We start from the raw sequence: 21,456 nt of genomic DNA on the forward strand, positions 1-21,456 counted from the left end.
AAGCTAAGCAAGGACAGTCACGCACAATATGCTGCAAATCCAAAGAGTAAAAAATGCTGAGAATCTCAGTAAAAACCTTGAGAACGTTAATATCTTAATGAAAATAAATATAAATGAATAAGCCTTGGGTGAAAATACCAAAAGCAGCCATTTTCTTAATGGGTATAATGCAGAGTGTCACCAATAAATCATCAGAAGTAAGAAAAATGCCATAGTTGTTATATTTTCATGGGACTCAGACCAAATCAATTATCCTTTCACCCCAATGCCTGTCAAAAATATACATATCTTAATTTGGGTAAGAAAATGGTAATGCTGATTGGCAAGCATATTAAGGATGTGGTGAAATCTAAAATCACTCCCTCTCAGTTGAAGGCAAAATTGATGTCAAAGTGGTCCATAGTCTTTGTATTTTACTAAATTTATTGCTGCCCCTGGATTTCCAGAGTGGGGCCAGGAACACTTACTTTCATCTTTGTCTGGCCAACTATGCACAGAGAGGTTTCAAGGGCAGCAGCTAGGGAAGTAAAATGCAAGAGTCACAGTTTGTAATGAACGTGGAACCCACGTGTGACAATTTAAGGAATCAGTCTATGTACCCTTTATGGATTTTGTGTGGGATTTTGAACTCTGTATATATCTTTATTAAGCTGCAAACTCCATTTTGACTGTAAGGATGCTCTTCGTGCTCTGTCTGTTTACCTCCCTCTTGGGATGAAATCCGAAGGGGTGATAAGTGGCCACGCAGGGCTAACAATGGAGAAACATTTAACCATGACCGACCTCTATTCAAAGGGGAGCCCCTTCGGCACAGACTTGGGCGTCACCGCGGGCACACCACTTTGTCAAGAGATTCTGCCCCTGCTGCGCCAAAGCCACTCGGCGCCATGCGTCGCTCCCGCCTCAGCCGCTGCGGCTCTGATTGGTCGCGGCGCCTGCCCCCATTTGCCCCCTCCTGAGCAGAGCTGCTTCAAAGCTCCCTCCCTGGCGCTGCCCCCAGCAGCACGCCGCCAGCCTAGGGGCCGAACCCGAAAGAGCTGCTGGGAGTCCGGCAGCTCTGCTCCCCCTGCCCTCCTGAGGGGCAACCAGACGGTTCTTCCCGCCGCAGCACGCCTGAGACTGGAAGGCAGGAGCAGCCCGGCCGCTGCCCATCCGCCAGGCCGAGGAAAGGGACAGTGAAGCCCAGCCAGAGGCGAGGTTGGGCGCGGGGAATTGCCGGGCAGGTGAAGGCACCTGGCCCCGGCCCTGCGAGTTCAGCCCGCTCAGGGGCGGGCGGGCGGGCGGGCGCGCGCGCCGAAACAGGCGTTGCCCTACCGGTTTGGAGAGCTGGGTGTGACTGTGGGGGTCGGCCACGTGGCCTGTGCTCTGGCGAGAGGGGTCTGGCGCATGGAGACGTATCGGCTCCAGCCTGCATTTGGGGGCGACCCGCTTCCACCAGAACAGCTTTAATGAAAACGCATGTTCTGTCCGTTTGGTCCCGCGCGGGACCTGTAACGCGCCGCCGGCCCCTTCTCTCCCAGCCCTCGCTGGTCCAGCGAGTCCTTGGAGGAAAGGAAGGAACTCCGAAGAAGGCTGCGCAATGCGCCTGCGCAGTCGGGGTTCTTGCGCGGTAGGAGACGTTGGGCGACGGAATGGGGGCGGTGCCTGCGCAATAGGCAGGCCATATGAGGCCGCTGCATTGCGCGTGCGCTAGTGGCGTACCGCCGCTAGGTTGCGCCTGCGCAAAGGGTGGGGGAATGTGGCTGTGCCTTGCGCCTGCGCAGTAGGCGGTGGCGAGCGGGGCCGCTGCAGGGCAAAGCGTCTGTGTGGGAGGCAGGTTGGTGGGCGGCCGCAGGCTCGAGGCTGAGGGCCGGTAGGGGCGAGCCGGGTGGCGGTACCGCCGCCATGTTGCGGCGACTGCTCGCGGCGCTTATTCACCCTTGTTTTGTCCCCAGCAGCGGCGGCGGGAGCAGCATGTTCTACGCGGTGCGCAGAGGCAGGAGGATCGGAGTCTATCAGAGCTGGTGAGGGTGGCTGCTTCCGGGTGGTCCCCACTCCCATGCCGGCTGGGGCCTCCTCCCCGTACGGGGCAAGGCTGGATCCCCCTCCCCTACTAGGCCTTGCCCGGCGGGCTCCTTCAGCCCCTCAGGTCGGGGCGCCGTGTCGCCTGAGCGGCCAGGGAGCCCAGGCTTGCGCGTCGGCCCGGGGGAGGAGGAGGCGGCGCCCGCGGGGTCCTGTCCCATCCCTGTGGCCGCACGGCTCCTGCTGACGGCCCGCCTGTCGCTGCTGTGTTGCAGGGAGGAGTGCCGAGAGCAGGTGAACAGGTACCCGGCCGCCAGCTTCAAGAAATTTGCCAGCGAGGCAGAGGCTTTGTCCTTTGTGGGCAGCGAGGCGCGGCAGTCCTCATCCTATTCCGCAGGTAGTGCCGCAGCGAGCCCCGTCCACCCTTCCCTGCCAGCGGGCAGCGTCTGTACAGGAACATAGGTTTGGCAGGACGGCCAGGGGTGTCCAGTCCAGAGCCCTGCTGGCAACCCCATCACATGTCTCCAGGTGTATTTCCTGTTAGACTTATGTGTATTGCGATGGTGACAGCTCTTGCTCCAAGCAACTTAGGCTCTAAGGCTAGGTCTCCCCTACGAACCTAACAGCAGCACAGCTGTACCACAGACATGCCAAACCTGCCCCCCCCCCCAAAAAAAAAGCACAAATTGGGCTTTTTTTTTTTTTTGGCCTAATTGGCTTGTGAATTGCTCATTGGCTAGTTTTTAGCTTGTTTGTTTGGCATGTTTCTTGCTGTAGCTTGTTGCTCTTTTTTAATTCTGCTCCAGGCAAGCAGGGGCAAGGGAGGGAGCGAGGGTCAGGGGTGCACAGGTTTCAGAGTAGCAGCTGTGTTAGTCTGTATTCGCAAAAAGAAAAGGAGGACTTGTGGCACCTTCGAGGCTAACCAATTTATTTGAGCATAAGCTTTCGTGAGCTACAGCTCACTTCATCGGATGCATACTGTGGAAAGTGTACAAGATTTTTTTTTTATACACACAAAGCATGAAACAATACCTCTCCCCACCGCACTCTCCTGCTGGTAATAGCTTATCTAAAGTGATTTCTTCTTACAATGTGTGTGTATGATCTAGTTGGGCCATTTCCAGCACAAATCCAGGTTTTCTCACCCCACTCTCCCCCTGGTGTGAGTGTGTGGGGGGGTCTGTGTGTGTGAGAGAACCTGGATTTGTATTGGAAATGGCCCAACTTGATTATCATACACATTGTAAGGAGAGTGATCACTTTAGATAAGCTATTACTAGCAGGAGAGTGGGGTGGGAGGAGGTATTGTTTCATGGTCTCTGTGTATTGTCTTCTGCAGTTTCCACTGAATGCATCCGATGAAGTGAACTGTAGCTCACAAAAGCTTATGCTCAAATAAATTGGTTAGTCTCGAAGGTGCCACAACTCCTCCTTTTCTTTTTGCGAATACAGACTAACACAGCTGTTTTTGTAAGGAGAGTGATCACTTAAGGTGAGCTATTACCAGCAGGAGAGCGCAGGGGGCAGGGGGGGAGACACCCTTTTGTAGTGGTGATCAAGGTGTGGGCCATTTCCAGCAGTTGATGAGAATGTTTGAGGAACAGTGGGGGGTGGAGGGGGGAATAAACATGGGGAAATAGTTTACTTTGTGTAATGACCCATCCACTCCCAGTCTCTCTAGTTAATTGTATCCAGTTTGCAAATGAATTCCAATTCAGCAGTCTCCTTGAAGTCTGTTTTCGAAGTTTTTTTTGTTGTTGTTGTTGAAGTGCAGACCGCATGCTGGCGGGATCTAGTCACATAGAGTGTTGGGATTCTTAAGGGATTGGCTTGTTTGGGCCTCATTTTGAAATGGGATTAGCTTGTTTTTTGTCTTATTGTGAAAGTTGGGATGCCTATCTACTGCATGAAAGTTGGCAACTGTGCTGTACTGCTGTAAGGTCTCCCGTGTATCTGTTCTTTGCTGGCAGAAGAGAGCTCTCCTGCCAGCATAATTAAACCACCTCCAATGAGCAGCATTAGCTGTGTTGTCAAGAGCTGCCCACACTAGCACTTTTGTCAGTGAAATTTATGACCATCCAGGGTATGTGTACGTTTTTGTTTTTTTTTTTTTTTTTTCCCCCACAACTCTAACCAACAAAAGTATAGTGTAGACAAAGCCCAAGGCCTGGACTGCACTTAAAAACTTGGGATGACCTAGCTACATCCCTGAGAGGTGTGAAAAAATTCACACCTGGAGTCATGTACTTGGGTCGATTTTAACCCCCTGTGTAGATCTAGGTCAGCTGCAGAATTCTTCCATTGCCCTAGGTACCATCTCTGAGAAGTGGATTAGCTATGTTGATGGGATCTAGATGTAGGAAGCACCTATGCTATGGCACTACAGTGGCACAGCTGCAGCATTGTAGTTGAGCTTTAGTACTGTGGACATACTTTTTAGTATCTGACGAGACAGATGCATACTGGTAGATGGGGAGTACAAGTAAACAATGAGATAATATAGGTCGCCATGAGAAGCAGTGGTCTCAGCACACCAAAGCTTCATCTTAAAAACCAAGCTAGGTTTCTTGTCCTTACCACAGTTGGAAGGCTGTTCCAGAACTAATGGGTGTTGCTTCCAAAGCAACAGCAGGTAAAAGTAGGATATAATAGTCTGATTTTTTTTCTGAGATGCAGGCACCCTCACAACTTCCTCCCTGCTCAGCATTTCTGAAAACTATACCATGTTGTGTGGTATATATTATATTTTGTATCCTATAACTCAAGAGGTCCTCAAACTGGGGTGTGCCTCCCTAGGGGGGCATGGAGGAAAGTTCAGGGGGGCATAGTGGGGCCCAGGCCTGCCATCCGGGGGGACGGGGAAGGAGTGCCACCCCAGCACTGGTCCAGCTTCTGAAGGTGGTTATGTGGGGCGGGGGGGGGGGGGCACAGATTCCGTTATTGGTAAGGGAGGGGTGTGACAAAGTTTGGGGATCACTGTTATAACTGAATGTAAATCAGTTGCTGTTGCACAGAGGGACTGATGAATTACTGTCAGAAAAACTTCTTTTATCATGAAGCTAACTAGAATATTTCCATAATTTTCCCTACTGTTATAGTTGAAGGGGTGTTTAACAAGGCATGCCCTCTGCTCTTCTTCCACTGCATACAGAGAGCACTTGGAGACTCTGATTGTAAACACAACGTGTGGTTTATTTATGGTGTTTCCCCCTCCCCTTTGCAGCGTCTTATTTACAACAGCATATTATCTTTAACCCCCTAGGTCAAGGACAGGAAAAGTGGGAAATCTGTCTTGGGACTAACTCTGAGACACTGTTTCTCTCCCCCTGTGCTTTATCTACCTTCTGAGCTAATGAGTTTATTAGCCTTATAGCTCTCTGCAGCCCATCCCCAATCTGTCCGTTAGTCACAACTGTCATAATCAGTTTTATTTCCAGGCAGCTAATTGGAGATACACTGACCAGAGTGGTAGTTCATCTGCTGTTGCCTAGCACTCTGTCACAGGGTGGCATTTTCAAAAGGGCCCAGCACTGGATTTTAATGGTGGTAGAGTTAAGGCAATGCTGAGAGCTTCTGAAAATCTGCTCTGAGCTCCTCTATCCTCAGTATCTAGTAAAACATACAGGATAAGGAAAAATCAAAGATGGCTTTGGATTAGTTATGTGAGGTATTGTTGTTTTCTGTGGAACTTTAATGCTCAGTCTTAGTATTGAACTCCTCTTCTAAAGTTAAATTCATTATGCTACTACTAGATTTTTCATTTCTAATTATCAATTTTATTTTAATATATTTACTCCTGTTTAAAAATATTGCCACAGATAAAAATATCCAGGAACACAAAAGCAAATTTCTAACATTAAAACATGAAGCTGTTCTCCGCTATACACAATATAGAAAATACTACATGTGTGCAACATGGCTGCGTTAATTTATGAACCTTAATGTCTGCATGTCCCGATTGCTGAAATTTCAGCATAGCGTTAATGATGACTTGTATGTTTGTTTGTGTTCTCTTTTTAAAAAAGAAATTGTTCGGGATTAAAGGGATGGTGTGAACTTTAACTTGGTACTTCTGCCATAATGTTTTCCCTAGTTCAACAAATAACTTCTAATACTACTACAATTAGGCATGCATATTATAACTTTTTTTTATATTTGTGTATAATACTGTTTTTTTCCTAAGGTACTAGTGGCATATCTAGTTTAACACAAAAGAGTGACAGCTACTGGAATGAACTGGAAACAGCAAGCCCAAGTTACAGCACATGCAAGAGACCATATGAGCAGTCTTCTGAGGAAGAACCTAACAAAAAACATGTAAAATACAATGAGACATATTCGGCACCTTCAGTGAGCAAAGATAAATTCTCATATATGGGTAAGCCTCTTTGGGACTACAATTTATTGAAGTACATTGAATGAATATAAAGTATTTTAAACAGAGTATTTAACAACTCCCTAAAGTTACTTCTCTCGCTAACAGCCAAAACCTGGTTCAAGTTGAAATTCTCTAGTGTGAAGAAGCTTTGGCATGTTTTTTTTTCTGTGAGAAGCCCTCAACTCTTGCTGCTTGGTTTAACAGTGTAAATCTAACATTTTACGGTATGCCTGGAATGTTATCTCTTCTAGCCCCTAGTCTTCCCTAATGGGTGATCCAGGTAGAGCATTGAAGAACCTTTTATTGTTTTGCGTGGGAGAATGGGATATCTGAATGCAAGCATTACAATTCTGGCTTTCTAATAATAATGTTTCGAGTGCCTTCAGAGCAATAATAAATTTAATGTTATGGTCAAGCATATTTTGAGTATATAACACTAGCCTTTATTACATAGGTTGATTTGGCCACTGTAGACAGGATGAAATAATATTTTAACTGATACAGAACCATGTCAGAACCCTAAGTAAATACACTTGCGAGAACACATTTAAACATGTATTTTAACTTTTCATTGTGGCTGATGGCCATCCCAAAAAAATTGGGACCTGGAGTTGGGGGCATGAAGCTCTTCCACACAAGCATCTTCTTCAGGGTTGGCAAAAATTTAAGTTCTTGTGAAAAAGGGGGGGGCTAAAATTATTTTAAAGATTATGCACCTGTGCAAAATGATATATACAACTTCTGTGTGTAGAAGTTGCTAGAGCATTATTGGAGGAAATATAAATGTTAACAATTTTATGTATTTTAAAGAGGCTTATGCTTTTGAATAATTGAAAATTTGTTTTGTGACTTTTTAAATAGGTTGCATGTATCCATCTCTTACAGGTGACTCTGTAGTTGTTTATACAGATGGCTGCTGCTCAAGTAATGGGCGTCGTAAGGCACGTGCTGGAGTAGGAGTCTATTGGGGACCAGGCCACCCTTTGTAAGTAACTTTTGAGATCATAGTTAAATCGCTTGCTGTAGAAAAACTTACTAATATTGGTCTTGTGTAATTTAACACTTAAATTGTATGGCCTTTAAATTCAGCAACTTCAGAATGCAAAACACAGTTGACTAAGACTTTCACCAAATTAGATAGATAAAGAGCTAGAAAGAGTAAACTCAGTTATGAAATTGGAATATTGAATGACAGCGATCACTGAATGCAGAAATAAAGGTGCCTGTAGAGGTTAGAAATGTAGGCAAAATATAACAAGACTCACCTTTCATTTGTCCAGGCTAATATCTTGGGGAAGGTTTAATTTAGGTTCTCATTAAGTGGTTTCATAAGTTTACATATAATTATATTAAATTGACTGATTTGTTCTCAACCTGCAGTAGGAACAGGGCCAAGCATGCCCAAATTTCAGATTGTTTGCCACTTAAAAACTTTAGTCCCCCTGAAGGGGAGGTTTTAGTTATGCCCCTAATCTGTGGCTATACACTTCTGCAGTAGTGTGAACCATTAATTTATTTTGTGTTGCTTTTAAACAGAAATACTAGTGATAGGCTTTCTGGACGGCAGACCAACCAAAGAGCTGAAATACATGTAAGTTGTGGAGTTTTAAAATAGTTTTATACTTGTGGAAAAGAATTGAGCACTATAATGCCACAACTTAATTAGCTGCAGAAGCTCCTAGATAGTCTCACACATTCAATAGTTTTAGTAGGGCTCTGCTGTGAGGGATTTTGCAATGATACAAGTCAAAAAGGAAGCTGCTGATTCTGCTAACAGTATTTCTGCATAGGAGTTGGCAGAGTTGCTTTCTGGAACTCCCATTGGCTTGTTCTGTTTCTGGGGTTTCTACCTCAAATATTTTTTGTATTTAGTTCTGTTCATCCTGTCTCAAGGAAGACGGCTCAGAAGTAGAGAGGAGTTCAGAGACAAATGATGGCAAGACTTTCCTCTGAAAGATAACATTAGGACTTCAGTTTTAGATATGAAATGAACAACAGTGGGCATGGTGGAGGTCTACAGAACGATATCTAGTGTAATGAAGATAAAATGGTGCTCCTATTGGAAAGAAAAGGAAAATTCAATGAAATTGAAAGGACATTCAGAAACGATACAAGAAAATACTTTTTAACACAATGCATCACTAACCTTTTAAACAACAAAATATCACTGATGTCAAGACCTTAGGATTCAAAACAGCATTAGACATTTATGTGGATAATCAGAACATCCACAGTTCTATTAGAGGAAAATAGCCAGGATGTAAACCCTCATGGTTGAAGGGGTGAGCCAATCATTAGCTGGCAGGATTAAGAAGTTTCTTCTGTGGACTAGTTATTCCATAATTGGCTTCTCTGTCTTCCACTGAGGCACGCTGTATCTTGTCTCTGACAGACTTCTAGACTGTGGGATGTCTGATATGTTCCTGCAATTTTTGTGTGTCTGTCTTCACAGTAAATTCTCTAGTTGTATTTCTTCTGTATGTATTTTTTTGTTCACAATCTTCTGAATTATGATTGAAACACATCCTTTAGGCAGCCTGCAAAGCAATAGAGCAAGCAAAGAGTCAAAACATCAAGAAACTGGTTATTTACACTGATAGCAAGTTCACTATAAATGGTAAGTTAACGATTTCAGTTCTACTGTGTATTGAATGTAGAACATGTACCTTCACTGTATAAGCCCTACAAATCTGATTCTGTAAAACTGTTTGGGGGATGTGTGTGAAGGGATTCTTCATAACTCATTTCAGTTCCCAGTAATAGCAGGGAAAAGAACATTCTCCATAGCCTGCCAAAATTATATCTACTGTTTTTGTATCAAACTCTGGAGTAGACAGGATACCTAGTTTAGCAACTGATGTAGGAAATATTTTAAAATATCAGATACTGAACATCTATAATAAAAGATCAAAATGGTGTATTCATTTTAATACCAAACCTATAAATGTAGGCTGTATATCTGAAAAGTGGCCAGCAAGTAGCATTAGGAAAATGGCTGTTCTTTCTCTTCTCCCCCCTCCCTTCTTTTTTTTTTGCTTTGATACAAAAACAGAACCTGAAACACTTTAAGATTGTTCTGCTTGTTTTTACCTCTATAAATGTTGTTCAAGTCTATCCTTCCCTGGTTTAAATGGAGGACTGCTGGAGGATGGTGTCTCCCAGTGTATATTGTGAGGTTTCACCTTAGGGGTTACGATGTTGAATTTTTTACAAGACCTATAAGTAGTAGGCAGTGGTGTTAATGTGGTCTCTAATAGACCTAACCCCTTTTTCCCCTCAGTTACTCAACTTTCAGTTCCTTGTGACTTATAATTTCAGAGTATAGGCATATCATGAATTTCTAACATGAAAGCAGATCTTTTATGTATCATAAAAAAGTAAAAGGCACAATTGCATCTTGTTCTTTGCTGGTCACTTCTAACAGACTAGACCATAGAATCCTAGAATATCAGGGTTGGAAGGGACCTCAGGAGGTCATCTAGTCCAACCCCTTGCTCAAAGCAGGACCGATCCCCAACTAAATCATCCCAGCCAGGGCTTTGTCAAGCCTGACCTTAAAAACCTCTAAGGAAGGAGATTCCACCGCCTCCCTAGGTAACGCATTCCAGTGTTTCACCACCCTCCTAGTGAAAGTTTTTCCTAATATTCAAAGTAAATCTCCCCCACTGCAACTTGAGACCATTATTCCTTGTTCTGTCATCTGCTACCACTGAGAACAGTCTAGAGCCGTCCTCTTTGGAACCCCCTTTCAGGTAGTTAAAAGCAGCTATCAAATCCCCCCTCATTCTTCTCTTTCGTAAACTAAACATCCCCGGTTCCCTCAGCCTCTCCTCATAACTCACGTGTTCCAGTCCCCTAATCATTTTTGTTGCCCTCCGCTGGACTCTTTCCAATTTTTCCACATCCTTCTGGACACAGTACTCCAGATGAGGCCTCACCAGTGTTGAATAGAGGGGAACAATCACGTCCCTCGATCTGCTGGCAGTGCCCCTACACATACATCCCAAAATGCCATTGGCCTTCTTGGCAACAAGGGCACACTGACTCCTATCCAGCTTCTCATCCACTGTAACCCCTAGGTCCTTTTCTGCAGAACTGCTGCCTAGCCATTCAGTCCCTAGTCTGTAGCAGTACATTGGATTCTTCCGTCCTAAGTGCAGGACTCTGCACTTACCCTTGTTGAACCTCATCAGATTTCTTTTGGCTCAATCCTCCAATTTGTCTAGGTCCCTCTGTATCCTATCCCTACCCTCCAGCATATCTACCTTTCCTCCCAGTTTAGTGTCATCTGCAAACTTGCGGAGGGTGCAATCCACACCATCCCAGAGTCCTTTTTAATTTTTGTTATTGTCTGAGCACAAGCTCTTGATGGGAACTCCTGAGATCTAATAAACTATCACTTTGTCTTTGGCAAGTCAATTTGTATGCCTCAGTTTTTCCCATTGTAAAATGTGAATGTTGACTCCTGGCTTTTGGGATGAGTTGATACATTTAAGTGCTTTCAAGACAAAGTTTGTATGTGCTTAATGATTTGGGAGCAGTATCAAGTCAGGCTTCCTTGTTGATCAGATAATTGAGTGAGATTCTTTGTGTAACTTTTTTTTTTCTATACTTTCCCAAAATATGAGAGGCTCTTGGGCAGAAGAATGACTTTATATTTTTGCATGGGGGGTGAGAACTTTAATCTTTCTGTTTTTCCCCCAAAGCATGAGCCACCAGCTCAGAAGGCAAATGAGCTGGAAGTAATCTGATGCCTCCTCTAAGGGGTGATGCCCACACCCTGAAGAGGCCAAGGAGCTACTGGACAGGGAAAGGGGGATGCTTGGGTGGAAGAAGAGATGCAGGAGCTGTCCTGATTTCCCACTGTCTCAGACTCTGGTAGCTCCTGCTTCTATGTGGGAGAAAGAGTGGCGCATTGGCCCCAGGAAGTGGAGGAGTTGCTAAGCAAGGGCTCAGTGGACCAGGGAATTAAAACCAGCAAGGAGGCAGAAGATGGGGCGGAGCAGAGCAGATCCATTAAGTAATCTGTTTCCTTCTCTTCAGTTGCCCCCCCAGGGGGCAGTCATCTCTTAACCATTCCTACTGAGCAGTTCCTTTCCCAGTTCATACAAATATGGAGATGGGACTGGTTATAGGAGCTTTTGATCTGGCTTCCTGCAAAGAGTCCTTAGCAGAATGAGAATTAACAGCTCAGTTTGTTCATACTGCCAGGCATAAAGTGGTCAACTCTATTCTGGTAACTATTTCACTAGTAGAGTTGTTTAATGAAGGGTGCTCCTGTCTTGGATAAATTGTCTAATAATTAATACATTCTTTGACCAGTAGTAGGGGACTTTCTAACTCTTAATTAAAATATTGTTACTTTTTTTCTGACTTTTAGGTTAATGTAACCCTTCTTGTTCTGAATGTGTTCTGCTTTATGCCTTCTTTTTTAGGTGGTTGTGCGTTCCCACCACGTGCTCCTCTTTTGACCTTCAAATAAAATAAGTTAGTAAAGCTCTAGTTAGAGCTGCACACTGTTAGCTCCATTGGCAAACAGACCCTCAACTTCAATTTATTGCTGTCCACCTGGAAAACTTGCACTTAAGTGAATCTAAACTCATCTATTGTGCTCACAAACGGTGAGCATCAGTACCAGTCAATGGGGAAGCAAAGGTGTAAGGAAAGATGCTAGAAAGACAGTCATTCTGAAAAACTGTATTAGAGAATGAAATCAGCATATTTCACAGATTGTCACCTGTGTCTTTAATGCAATTATGGAGAAAGTTAGTAACTGATAGCAGTATGGTCTTGCAGCACTAAAGTCATTGGGAGTGGGACCATGCCCATAGTCTGTAGAGATAACAGGAAGTTTCTAGAGTAACTACAAAGCATGTTACAGAGATAATGACTAAGACTAAAATTTTGTCATGGGTATTTTTTAGTAAAAGTCATGGACAGGTCGCGGACAATAAGCAATAATTAATGGAAGCCCAAGACCTGTCCCTGACTTCTACTAAAAAAAATAAATACCCTGTTGCTGTTGAAGTGACTAGTGTTTGGTCCTGATATTTACATGGCAAGGATTTGTAAAACTGTTAAAACTTCCTAAATAACTTCCTTTTTAAAGGCATGGTCATGGGTAGTCTTCCTATGCAGTAGCCACAAGTTATTTACATTCCTGAATTTTAAAAATATATCCAGTTAGTTAGTTTCCAATTACAAGTTACAGTCTTCCAATAAAACGTTAATTTGTTTTTCCATAGGTATAACAAGTTGGGTAGACAACTGGAAAAGTAATGGCTGGAGAACAAGCACAGGAAAAGATGTAATAAATAAAGAAGACTTTGAAAGACTTGATGAGCTTTCGGAGGGAATGGAAATTCAGTGGGTGAGTAACAGGGTGGATTTGATTTTTAAATTCACCCATCCAGATTCAGGTTAACAATTTTACCCTCTAGACCAGGGTGGGCAAACTACCGCCTGGGAGCCGCATCCAGCCCTCCAGATGTTTTAATCCGGCCCTCGAGTTCCCACCAGGGAGCAGGGTCCGGGGCTTGACCCGCTCCAGCCAGGGAGTGGGGTCAGAGGCTTGATCCACTACACACGGCTCCCAGAAGCAGTGGCATGTCCCCCCTCCAGCGCCTATATGTAGGGGCAGCAAAGGGGCTCCGCACAGTGCCTACACAGCTCCCATTGGCCAGGAACTGTAGCCCATGGGAACGGCAGGGTCAGGGCAGTGTACAGAGTCTCCTAGCCACACCTCTGCATAGAAGCTGGAGTGGAGACATGCCGCTGCTTCTAGGAGCTGCTTGAGGTAAGCACTGCCTGGAGACTGCACCTCTGACCCCCTCCTGCACTCCGACCCCCTTCCCCAGCCCTGATCCCCCTCCCTCCCTCCAGATCCCTCAGTCCCAGCCTGGAGCACCCTCCTATAACCCTAGCCGGAGCCCTCATCCCATTCCACCCCAATTTTGTGAGCATTCATGGCCCGCCATACAATTTCCATACCCAGATGTGGCCCTCAGGCCAAAAAGTTTGCCCACTCTGGCTCTAGACCTTTTGCACACTGCTCAATTTCTCTTTCATATACTTTATCCAGCAATTTGCCTGTGACATCTGCTCTCTTGGGTAGACTGTACCCTGGTCTTAATGACTGAACCATGTTAATGAAGTGTGGGTTCTCAATCACACAGAAAGGAGAGTTTGTCGCATAAACAAACCAGGCAATTTTTTCGTCAGTTAGCTTCTTTTTTTTTTTTTTTTTTTTTTTTTTTTTGTAATCTGCTGGTTCTTATCACAAATTTATCTATGGTGATTTTTGGATGATAGATTTTTTTTTTTTCCTTTTTGCCACGGGTTATATATTGTGGTCATGTGACATACATGATGTGACTGAAACACTATCATTGGCAGATAACTCTGAAACTATAGAAGATGATGATGATCTTGAAGGTGGATAGCCTTCAGAATCCTGTAGGTTGAGGATGGATTCTCCTAAACAAAATAAGTCAATGCAGTTATTTAATTATTACCATACTGCTCATTTAGTAGTATTCATTGCATTCACTGACACTCAGTACTACTTGAAAGGTGAAATTGTAAGAGGAAGATTAGCTGAAATAGGCAGTTTATTTTTTATCACAACTGCATCAGAAATGGTGGTAGCATAGAGTAACAACTATATTTTTTGCTCAAACATGAGAATTCAAGAAAAGTCCAGAAGGAAGACAGGCAGTCCTTAGGAAAGAAGTATGAAATAAAAAAGTTTACCAGCCTGAAGATCCTGCATGTTCCTTTCATCATCTTCAATGCAGCTTCCTCCTGAGAAGGAATACTTCTCATGATGTTTCATTCAGGCAACCAGGCCTTGTATTTCTTTGTTTGCATTTTGCACACATGCCTGTCTTAACCACAGGTAGAGGAACTTCATTAAAATATTCCCAAACTGGGTCTCTTTTATGGCCTGCTGCCATTATAGGTTTTTCTTTCTAGTGAGAGAATGGTATGGTAGATTTCAAATCAATGAAGGCTACACTCAGAAAGACCTAAGACTTCTGGAATAAGCTGCTCAAACAGGTTCACTTTTGTTTCTGTTGCCTGTCCCTCTGGTCTCACATTTTATCTCCAGACTTCTCCTTGTCCAGTTCTATTCCGCCCCAACAATCTTTTATTCATTGAACTTTTTGAAACTTTGCACTTTTAGAGAGAGGTAAGGGATTGACTCTGTGTACACACATTTGCAGAGGGACAATAGGGTTTGAGATGTGTTACTTCTCACCTCTATATATAATTTATTTATTTTAAAACATTTTTGCTGTTAACAAGCATGTTATCTCTGGAGACACAAATCCACAGTTTGAGAACTGCAAAACTGAGCATTTCTGATGCTGAGTCCCATTGGGTAAATAGAAGATTAACCTAAATAATCTGTACAGAAGCCCCTGGAGGCCCATAAGATTGGGTCCCTAATCCATGAACTATTGGAACTCCTTTACAAAACTTTTCTTAAACATTACATGAATATATTGTCTCATACTATAGAATTAGAATTTATAATCCTTATTCCATGAAGATATCTTTGAGCTATAATATATCTTAATTAAAACTATCTTTAGATAGTATTTTTTTAAAATTGATTTTTATGCACCCTGCTGAGTAATCTGGTGTTAAGTGTGACTGAATAAGCACAAATAACTTTATGTACTTTTGCCGCTAAAAATATTTTATACATTTTCACAGATAAGAGCATCATAAGGAATTTTAATAAATGTAAAGCTACCATGAATCCACATAAGTACCAGGAAAATTATTAGCTCCGTCCAAAATAATCAGCAAGATTCTGTTACCAAGTAATTTAAGAAATACACAAAAGGATCTACTAGATTCTATCAAACAATATACTTAAACATTTGCTCATATATTTCCCACCAAGAAAAGCCCCATACTGTTAAATCTCTAGGGTATTTCCAGGAAAAGGGAGCAAAGCTCAGATCTAAACTAGAATACTGAGAAACTAACAGAGGATGGTTAGGGCTGAAGGTCAAAAATTTAAGATGATAATTCTTAAATTAGTCTTCAGGGGTGTGTAAGCTGACACAGTAAACTTTTTACTTTAGCAGAACTGGTCAGTTGCCAGCAGGGTGCAAAACAAACTGTCTAACTCAGATTTTCTGTGGCATATTCAAAGTTTTTCCAATAATATTAGAAGCATGAATATGGCAGTCCTTAGAATACCCATGTTGGCTCTCAAGAAGCAGGATACAGTAGCTTTTTGCTGAGTAACTAGTGATAGTATTTTAAATTGAGTCTGTAACCTTTAACTCTTCTAGTAGATATAAATTCAGCATTGAGAAGAACATATTGTCCCCATAGCCACGTTTCTAATTATTCTAAATTTGCCTGTAACCTTCCAAAGATACCTAACTCAGAAACAAATCTCTGCACCATTGCCTTTATGGCTAGTGAAACAGAATCCAAGGAAATGTACCATTAAGTAATCCCTACAAAACAATACAGTGGGCATAAGTGGAAACTTTATACTTCTCTTGGGGGATTTTCCTAAAGGAAGTTCCTTCCCTTATTGTACTTCACTGATGTATTCTGTTCAGATGTCAAAGGCTAACTAGATACTGTCTTCCCCCACCTTGTCTCACTAGTAGAAATATAATCTCCAGGTTGCAGTTAAACAAACAACTTTACTGAACTAAAATTTAAAGCTGTTGTCCTTTATGTAACTTCCCCCTAGCTCTAAACAAAACAAACCTCCAAATACAGCAGAAAATCCATCTGACAGTGGCTGGAGCACTGTATTCTGGCACTTCAGGGAGTCCTGGCTTTATAGGCTTCCCCTCTACACGCCCTCTCCAGTAGTGCTGCATTGGGAATAGAATTGGTGGAACTGTTCAGATTTTAACAAAACAAATCACCACAATAAGAGGAGTGTCCTCTGCTAGTCTGAAAACCAGACAGTGCTGCATTTCATGAACTTAGAACTTATCGAAGCTTACCTACATTTTAATAAATAAAATGGGGCTCTGACTCTGAGATAGGAACCAGTTAAAAGAATCCTAGCTGTGAGAAGCCCTGCTATATGCAGAAGAAATCACTTAATGCTCTAGAAAGGTGCTGTGATACTTGGGATTAATAAAGACAGACCAGGTGATCAGATCTCATGTATTTGGTGTAGTCTCTCTTGACTATTTGAATCTTGGTAGTGTTGTGTCAAATAACTGTAGACTTATCTCTCAACAGATGCATGTTCCCGGTCATGCTGGCTTTATAGGAAATGAAGTGGCTGATAGACTTGCAAGAGAAGGAGCTGGAAAACAAAACTCCTAGCATGCTATCAAGACTAGGAAACTTCTTGCTAACTAAAGACTTGCTAACTTCGTTCTTGCTAACTAAAGACTGTTTAAGCCATAAGACATACTCTTTTCAGTTTGAAAACTTCCTGTTGGAATTGTTCAAAATAAGTTAATTTATCCTTACCTTATTTCTGGTTTAAAAATTTTAAATATATGCTGTCCTGTATAAACACACCTACTTTTTTAGAGTGTTCAGGTTACTTGGTTAATCGCTGCTTTGTTGGTGGAGGCTTACTGAACATTCAAATTTTGGTAAAAGTAAGGTGTCCAGTGTTTTTAGTTCCATTTGCCACAGTACCTGTTAATTTTTTTTAGATGTTCTATAACTGAGAGAGAACTTTAGGTTTTACAAAGTATAATTGTTTCAAAAAGTTTATGAAGGGAAATATGTTGCAATCTGAATGATAGACGTTTTCCCTTTACCAAGAGTATTGAAATAAATTTAAACTTGATAGGTTTGTCACTGTTTTTAAGCAAATAGTGTAGAAAATACTAAAGTGCAATGGCAATTATTTGAACTGCATAATCCTATAAAACATAACTTCCCCCACCGCACCTCCTCAAATGCTAATAAGTGTTTGTTTGTGTGTTAGCTCGTAAGAGTATTAGGGATGTAAATATCGGTTAAAAAAGTTAACTGGTTAATTTTGATCATTTATATCATTTAACCGGTTAACCATTAACCTAGGTTGCTCAGGCAGGCAGGGGCTGAGCTCCAGGTGGCCCGGGGGCCCGCTCCAGGCAGCCCAACATGGCCAGCCGCTCGCCAGGATAAACGGTTAAGATGGTTAAGGCCCATATAACAGTAAGCCTAATGCTTACTGGTTAACCTTTTACATCCCTAAATAGTATCCGTATAAGCTGCTGTAAAGTATTTGTTCGTCTAGACTTGCAGACGTAACAATCAACAAAGCAGGCTGCAGGGAAGTATTAGACAGGTTTCCTTTTCCAGCCACTCGAATTTCAAGTCCCCTGTAGACTTTGCTTCCAGCTTCTTCCTGAAGCAACCTCGAACTGGCCCCTAGTCAGCTATTGCCATCACAAGATGGGCTCCTGAGTGACTTCATACTGAAAACTGCCATGTTGACTGTTACATTGTCTTACACCTGTTCACTGAGAGTGATTGTTTCACACTCTAATCCATGTGCATTCTGGTGACTTTCATGCTGGTCAGAGTCTTATCTACATATAACCGTATCATGTGACATACTACTTGATTCCTGCTTTTGCAAATTTGTTCCTGTGCCACATTTGAGTTCCCACTGTTTTTTCTGCCCCCTGCTTCTCTAGCACTACCATGATTTTCAAGTTATTTTGCTGGTTTTCCCCTTCTTAAACCTTTGTAATTTTTGTTCTGTTTCCCTCTCCCCTATGTCTGTCCCATTCTTTCCCCATGAACAAGAATTTAACACATTGTGCTCTTTGTCCTGACATGCTCACCCCCTCTCTTGCTCCACTGTTAACCCCATTCCTGCCTCATTTCTATTCTTTTCTCTCTTTACCTATTATCTGATTCTGCTGACCGCATTCTAATTGATTTCCTCTCTTTCGGTCCTGTTCCAAACATACTTGACTGCTCACAATCTCTATACATTGCTCTCTACCTTAGTCTGTTTTCATGGTCATTCTTCCATATCGGCCCCTTTTTTTTTTTTTTGGCCCATATATCTTACCCTCTAAGATGCATTTGGCTCCTGTTTCTAGCCCCTTCCCATGCCTCTTTCTTCCCCCCCCCTTGGTGGAATCCTCTATGCCATCCTAGCTTCACTTCCTGCCTCTCCCCTCTGTTTCCCCTATATTATTCGATGCTGTTTAGGTTTGTTTGATGCTCTGACACTAAAGCTTTTCCTCTTTGACATTCAGTAGTGGATTGACACTTAGCCATCAACTCGGTCATTCACTTGGTGGGTTCTGACCATTGCCACCTTTCCTCAGCATCAGTCATTCCTCGTCAACCTTGAGACATGCTGTTTAATTCACCTTTTTATCTTTTCCCTCGCAATAGCAGGGGATCCTCTATAGCTACACCCTCTTTGTTGCATTGCTGTCACTTTGATCCTTTTCCCATCTGAACACCACCTCTATGCTAGCATTTCTATACTTACTAAAATTTTGTTCTTTAAAATATCAATTTCTTTAAAATCCTGCATTCTTAGAATTATACAATATGAAAAATTATCTTCAAATGACATGGGCTGTGTCTAGATTGGCGTCTTGCCCCAAATCCAATCATTGGTATAAGCTGAACCACTCATTTCTTGTGTAGATGGGCAAAGATAGTCATTTTGGCACTTACTCCACTTGAAACCAGGATAAGCTCCACTGCTCAGAACGGCTTTGCCTTCCTATGCTTAGGGATTATACCATTTAAACCACATGGATGACTATAAAGGAGCAAATCTCCACTCTAGTCAAGGCCTTTATTAAACTCAGCTGTAGAGTTCCCTACATGGTGTCTTGCTGATACATTAAACATTTACTTTCAAAGTGAGCACTGTAGGCTTTGATGGGTAAACTGGACTTTTCCTGCATTACAAATCACTATCACTGGCTGAGGTTCAGCAGGCCTGATTATAGCTTCATACCTATGCAACTGCTGTATCTCTAATTGGATTCACATGGGGGTTACTTGAGGGTAATGTTGGCTTCAGAGATGTATTGCAGGGTTGTATGTGGCCTGCAGAACTTCTGCTAGCGTTCATGGTTCATCAGACAGTTTACCATGGTTGCCAGCTCAAAAAAACAAACCTCGAGTCCATTTAAATTCATGTAAGAACCCTATTCTAATAGTCACTTTGGGTGAAAATGCAGCCTTGTGTATTGGAGGTTTAATTCCAGCTTAACTTTGTCAGGGAGCATTTATAAAAGCCTTAATTTTACTAGTTTAATAAACTTTTTATGCTTCCTTAGTTCTAAGTTAAAAGAATATTATGCCTGTAATGTAAGCACTCAAAAATTGGGAAATCTGAGAATTAAGGTTGCCAGTGTAACCTTACTTTGGTTCCCTTGTGTGTAGGCATTGGCTGTTTTTAATTAAATGACCAGTTCCTAATTTTTCCATATGTCCCCCATCCAGGAAATTCTATCCAATTGAATGCCACCCTGGAAATTTGGTTGGATTCTTTCTCTCCCTCTGCTTCAAAATTTTTGTATAATGCTGGGCAAGTCACTTGAGCCACAGAAAAGCTCATGAATAAACAATTTTGTAGTAGGCCTAGGATTTAGATGGTGGGCTGTAAATAAAGCCAAAGCCACACACTTGAGCAATGAACAGAACTAATGGAAATATTGAACAGCCACCTATGTGGCAGGGATACTGTGGCAAAAACAATGCAATCATGTAAGTGAAGTCACTAATATGTACACAAAAAGTGGACCAAATAAAGATGGAACAACCTTAATTCTGGGATTTCTTAACTTGAATTCTTGACTTTGCATTCTTGACACTGCTTTAGCATAGCTTTATGTAATTATATGGGAGGGGAGAGGGCCTTTCTGAGGAATCATCAACACTCTACATTTATGCTGTGTACAGCAAGCACAAATGCTTCTAAGCATCTCTTCTACAGTATTTCTGCCTTTTTTTCTTCATCAATCTATAGTGGCCCCTTAGAATATACATTAACTGCTTATGCTAAACAATCTGTTCCACCTTGCATTTAGCTGTCCCACAGAGTACCTTTCCCAGACCTGAAGAAGAGCTCTGTGGCTCAAAAGTTTGCCCCTCTCACCACCAGAAGTTGGTCCAATAAAAGATACTACCTCATCAACCTTCCCTCCCCAGTGATTAGTTTGTGATGTTGGAGAGTTGCTAGAGGGGATTTTGTGTATTACACCTGCAGTATATGTAGGCTCCAATTTTGAATGCTGCAGGCTGCGCATCATAGCCATTTAGAATTTCACAGCAACAGTGTAAATAGACCTCTCATCCTACTCCAGACCCACAGGCTGGCACTGGAGCTAAAAGAGAATCTCTGGTATCACTGAATGGCCAAGGAGATGCAGATAGGAGGCTCTTGATTTCATTGAACAGATGGCAGTAGTACACTTATAGTTCGACAGCAGCTTTCATCCAAGATTTCAAAGCACTTTACAGACATCACTTCTCACTCGATCCCTGCAAGCATTATCTTCCTTATCTTCCTTCCCCACAGATGGGGAAGCTGAAGCAGAGATGTTAAGTAATCTGATTGGGGGGGAGGGGAGAGGATGTACAAGGTGAATCTCTGATAGGGCCAGGATTGTAGAACTGTACATAGAAATGTAGAACTGGAAGGGACCTTGAGAGGTCATCTAGTCCATTTCCTTGCACTGAGGCAGGACCAAGTAAACATAGACCATCCCCGGCCCACCTGTTCTTTAAAACCTCCAATGAGGGATTCCACAACTGCTGACTGAATTTTGTGGATGAATTGGGGCACACCAGTAATTGGACAACACCATTCCACTCTCTGATTAAGTAAAGTTTATTGAATGCCTAATTAAGCAACTATTAACAGCACTCTAGCTTCTGCAGTCCTAGCAGCAAAGTCCCACAACAGAGCTGGCCAAGCACCAGAATGAGTCCTCGGAGTCTGCATCAATGGATCTTGATGGTAGCCTGTGAGAGTCTCAGAAGTCCCACAGTGTGCCAAACTTCTCCTCACAGTCTGTCTTTTATACTCTGTTGTGTTGTCTTATCAACCACACTGTTTGTGCACTTTTCCTATTCTGGAACCTTCTCTCTCTTGC

At 42.7% G+C, this 21,456-nt stretch overlaps 1 protein-coding gene across 6 annotated transcripts; it reads left to right on the top strand.

Moving 5' to 3' along the window:
* The first annotated feature begins 963 nt into the window (after positions 1 to 963).
* RNASEH1 (ribonuclease H1) lies at positions 964 to 20,126 on the top strand. 6 transcript variants are annotated; one of them, XM_084623197.1, is made up of 9 exons: positions 964 to 1,197; positions 1,935 to 2,003; positions 2,277 to 2,398; positions 6,185 to 6,379; positions 7,265 to 7,364; positions 7,916 to 7,970; positions 8,912 to 8,996; positions 12,625 to 12,749; positions 16,613 to 20,126. In XM_084623197.1, exons 2-9 carry the CDS (start codon positions 1,954 to 1,956, stop codon positions 16,697 to 16,699), a joined length of 819 nt encoding a protein of 272 aa, XP_084479323.1. In that variant the 5' UTR covers positions 964 to 1,197; positions 1,935 to 1,953; the 3' UTR covers positions 16,700 to 20,126. The 6 variants fall into 6 exon arrangements, with proteins under 6 accessions (XP_084479323.1, XP_084479324.1, XP_084479321.1 ...); XM_084623198.1 differs by having other exon boundaries at positions 1,938 to 2,003; XM_084623195.1 differs by lacking the exon at positions 964 to 1,197 and adding an exon at positions 1,324 to 1,609.
* The last annotated feature ends 1,330 nt before the right edge of the window (positions 20,127 to 21,456 follow it).

The sequence above is a fragment of the Lepidochelys olivacea genome, assembly GCF_965140295.1.
Source record: "Lepidochelys olivacea isolate rLepOli2 genome assembly, chromosome: 3".
Classification (NCBI taxonomy): domain Eukaryota; kingdom Metazoa; phylum Chordata; order Testudines; family Cheloniidae; genus Lepidochelys; species Lepidochelys olivacea.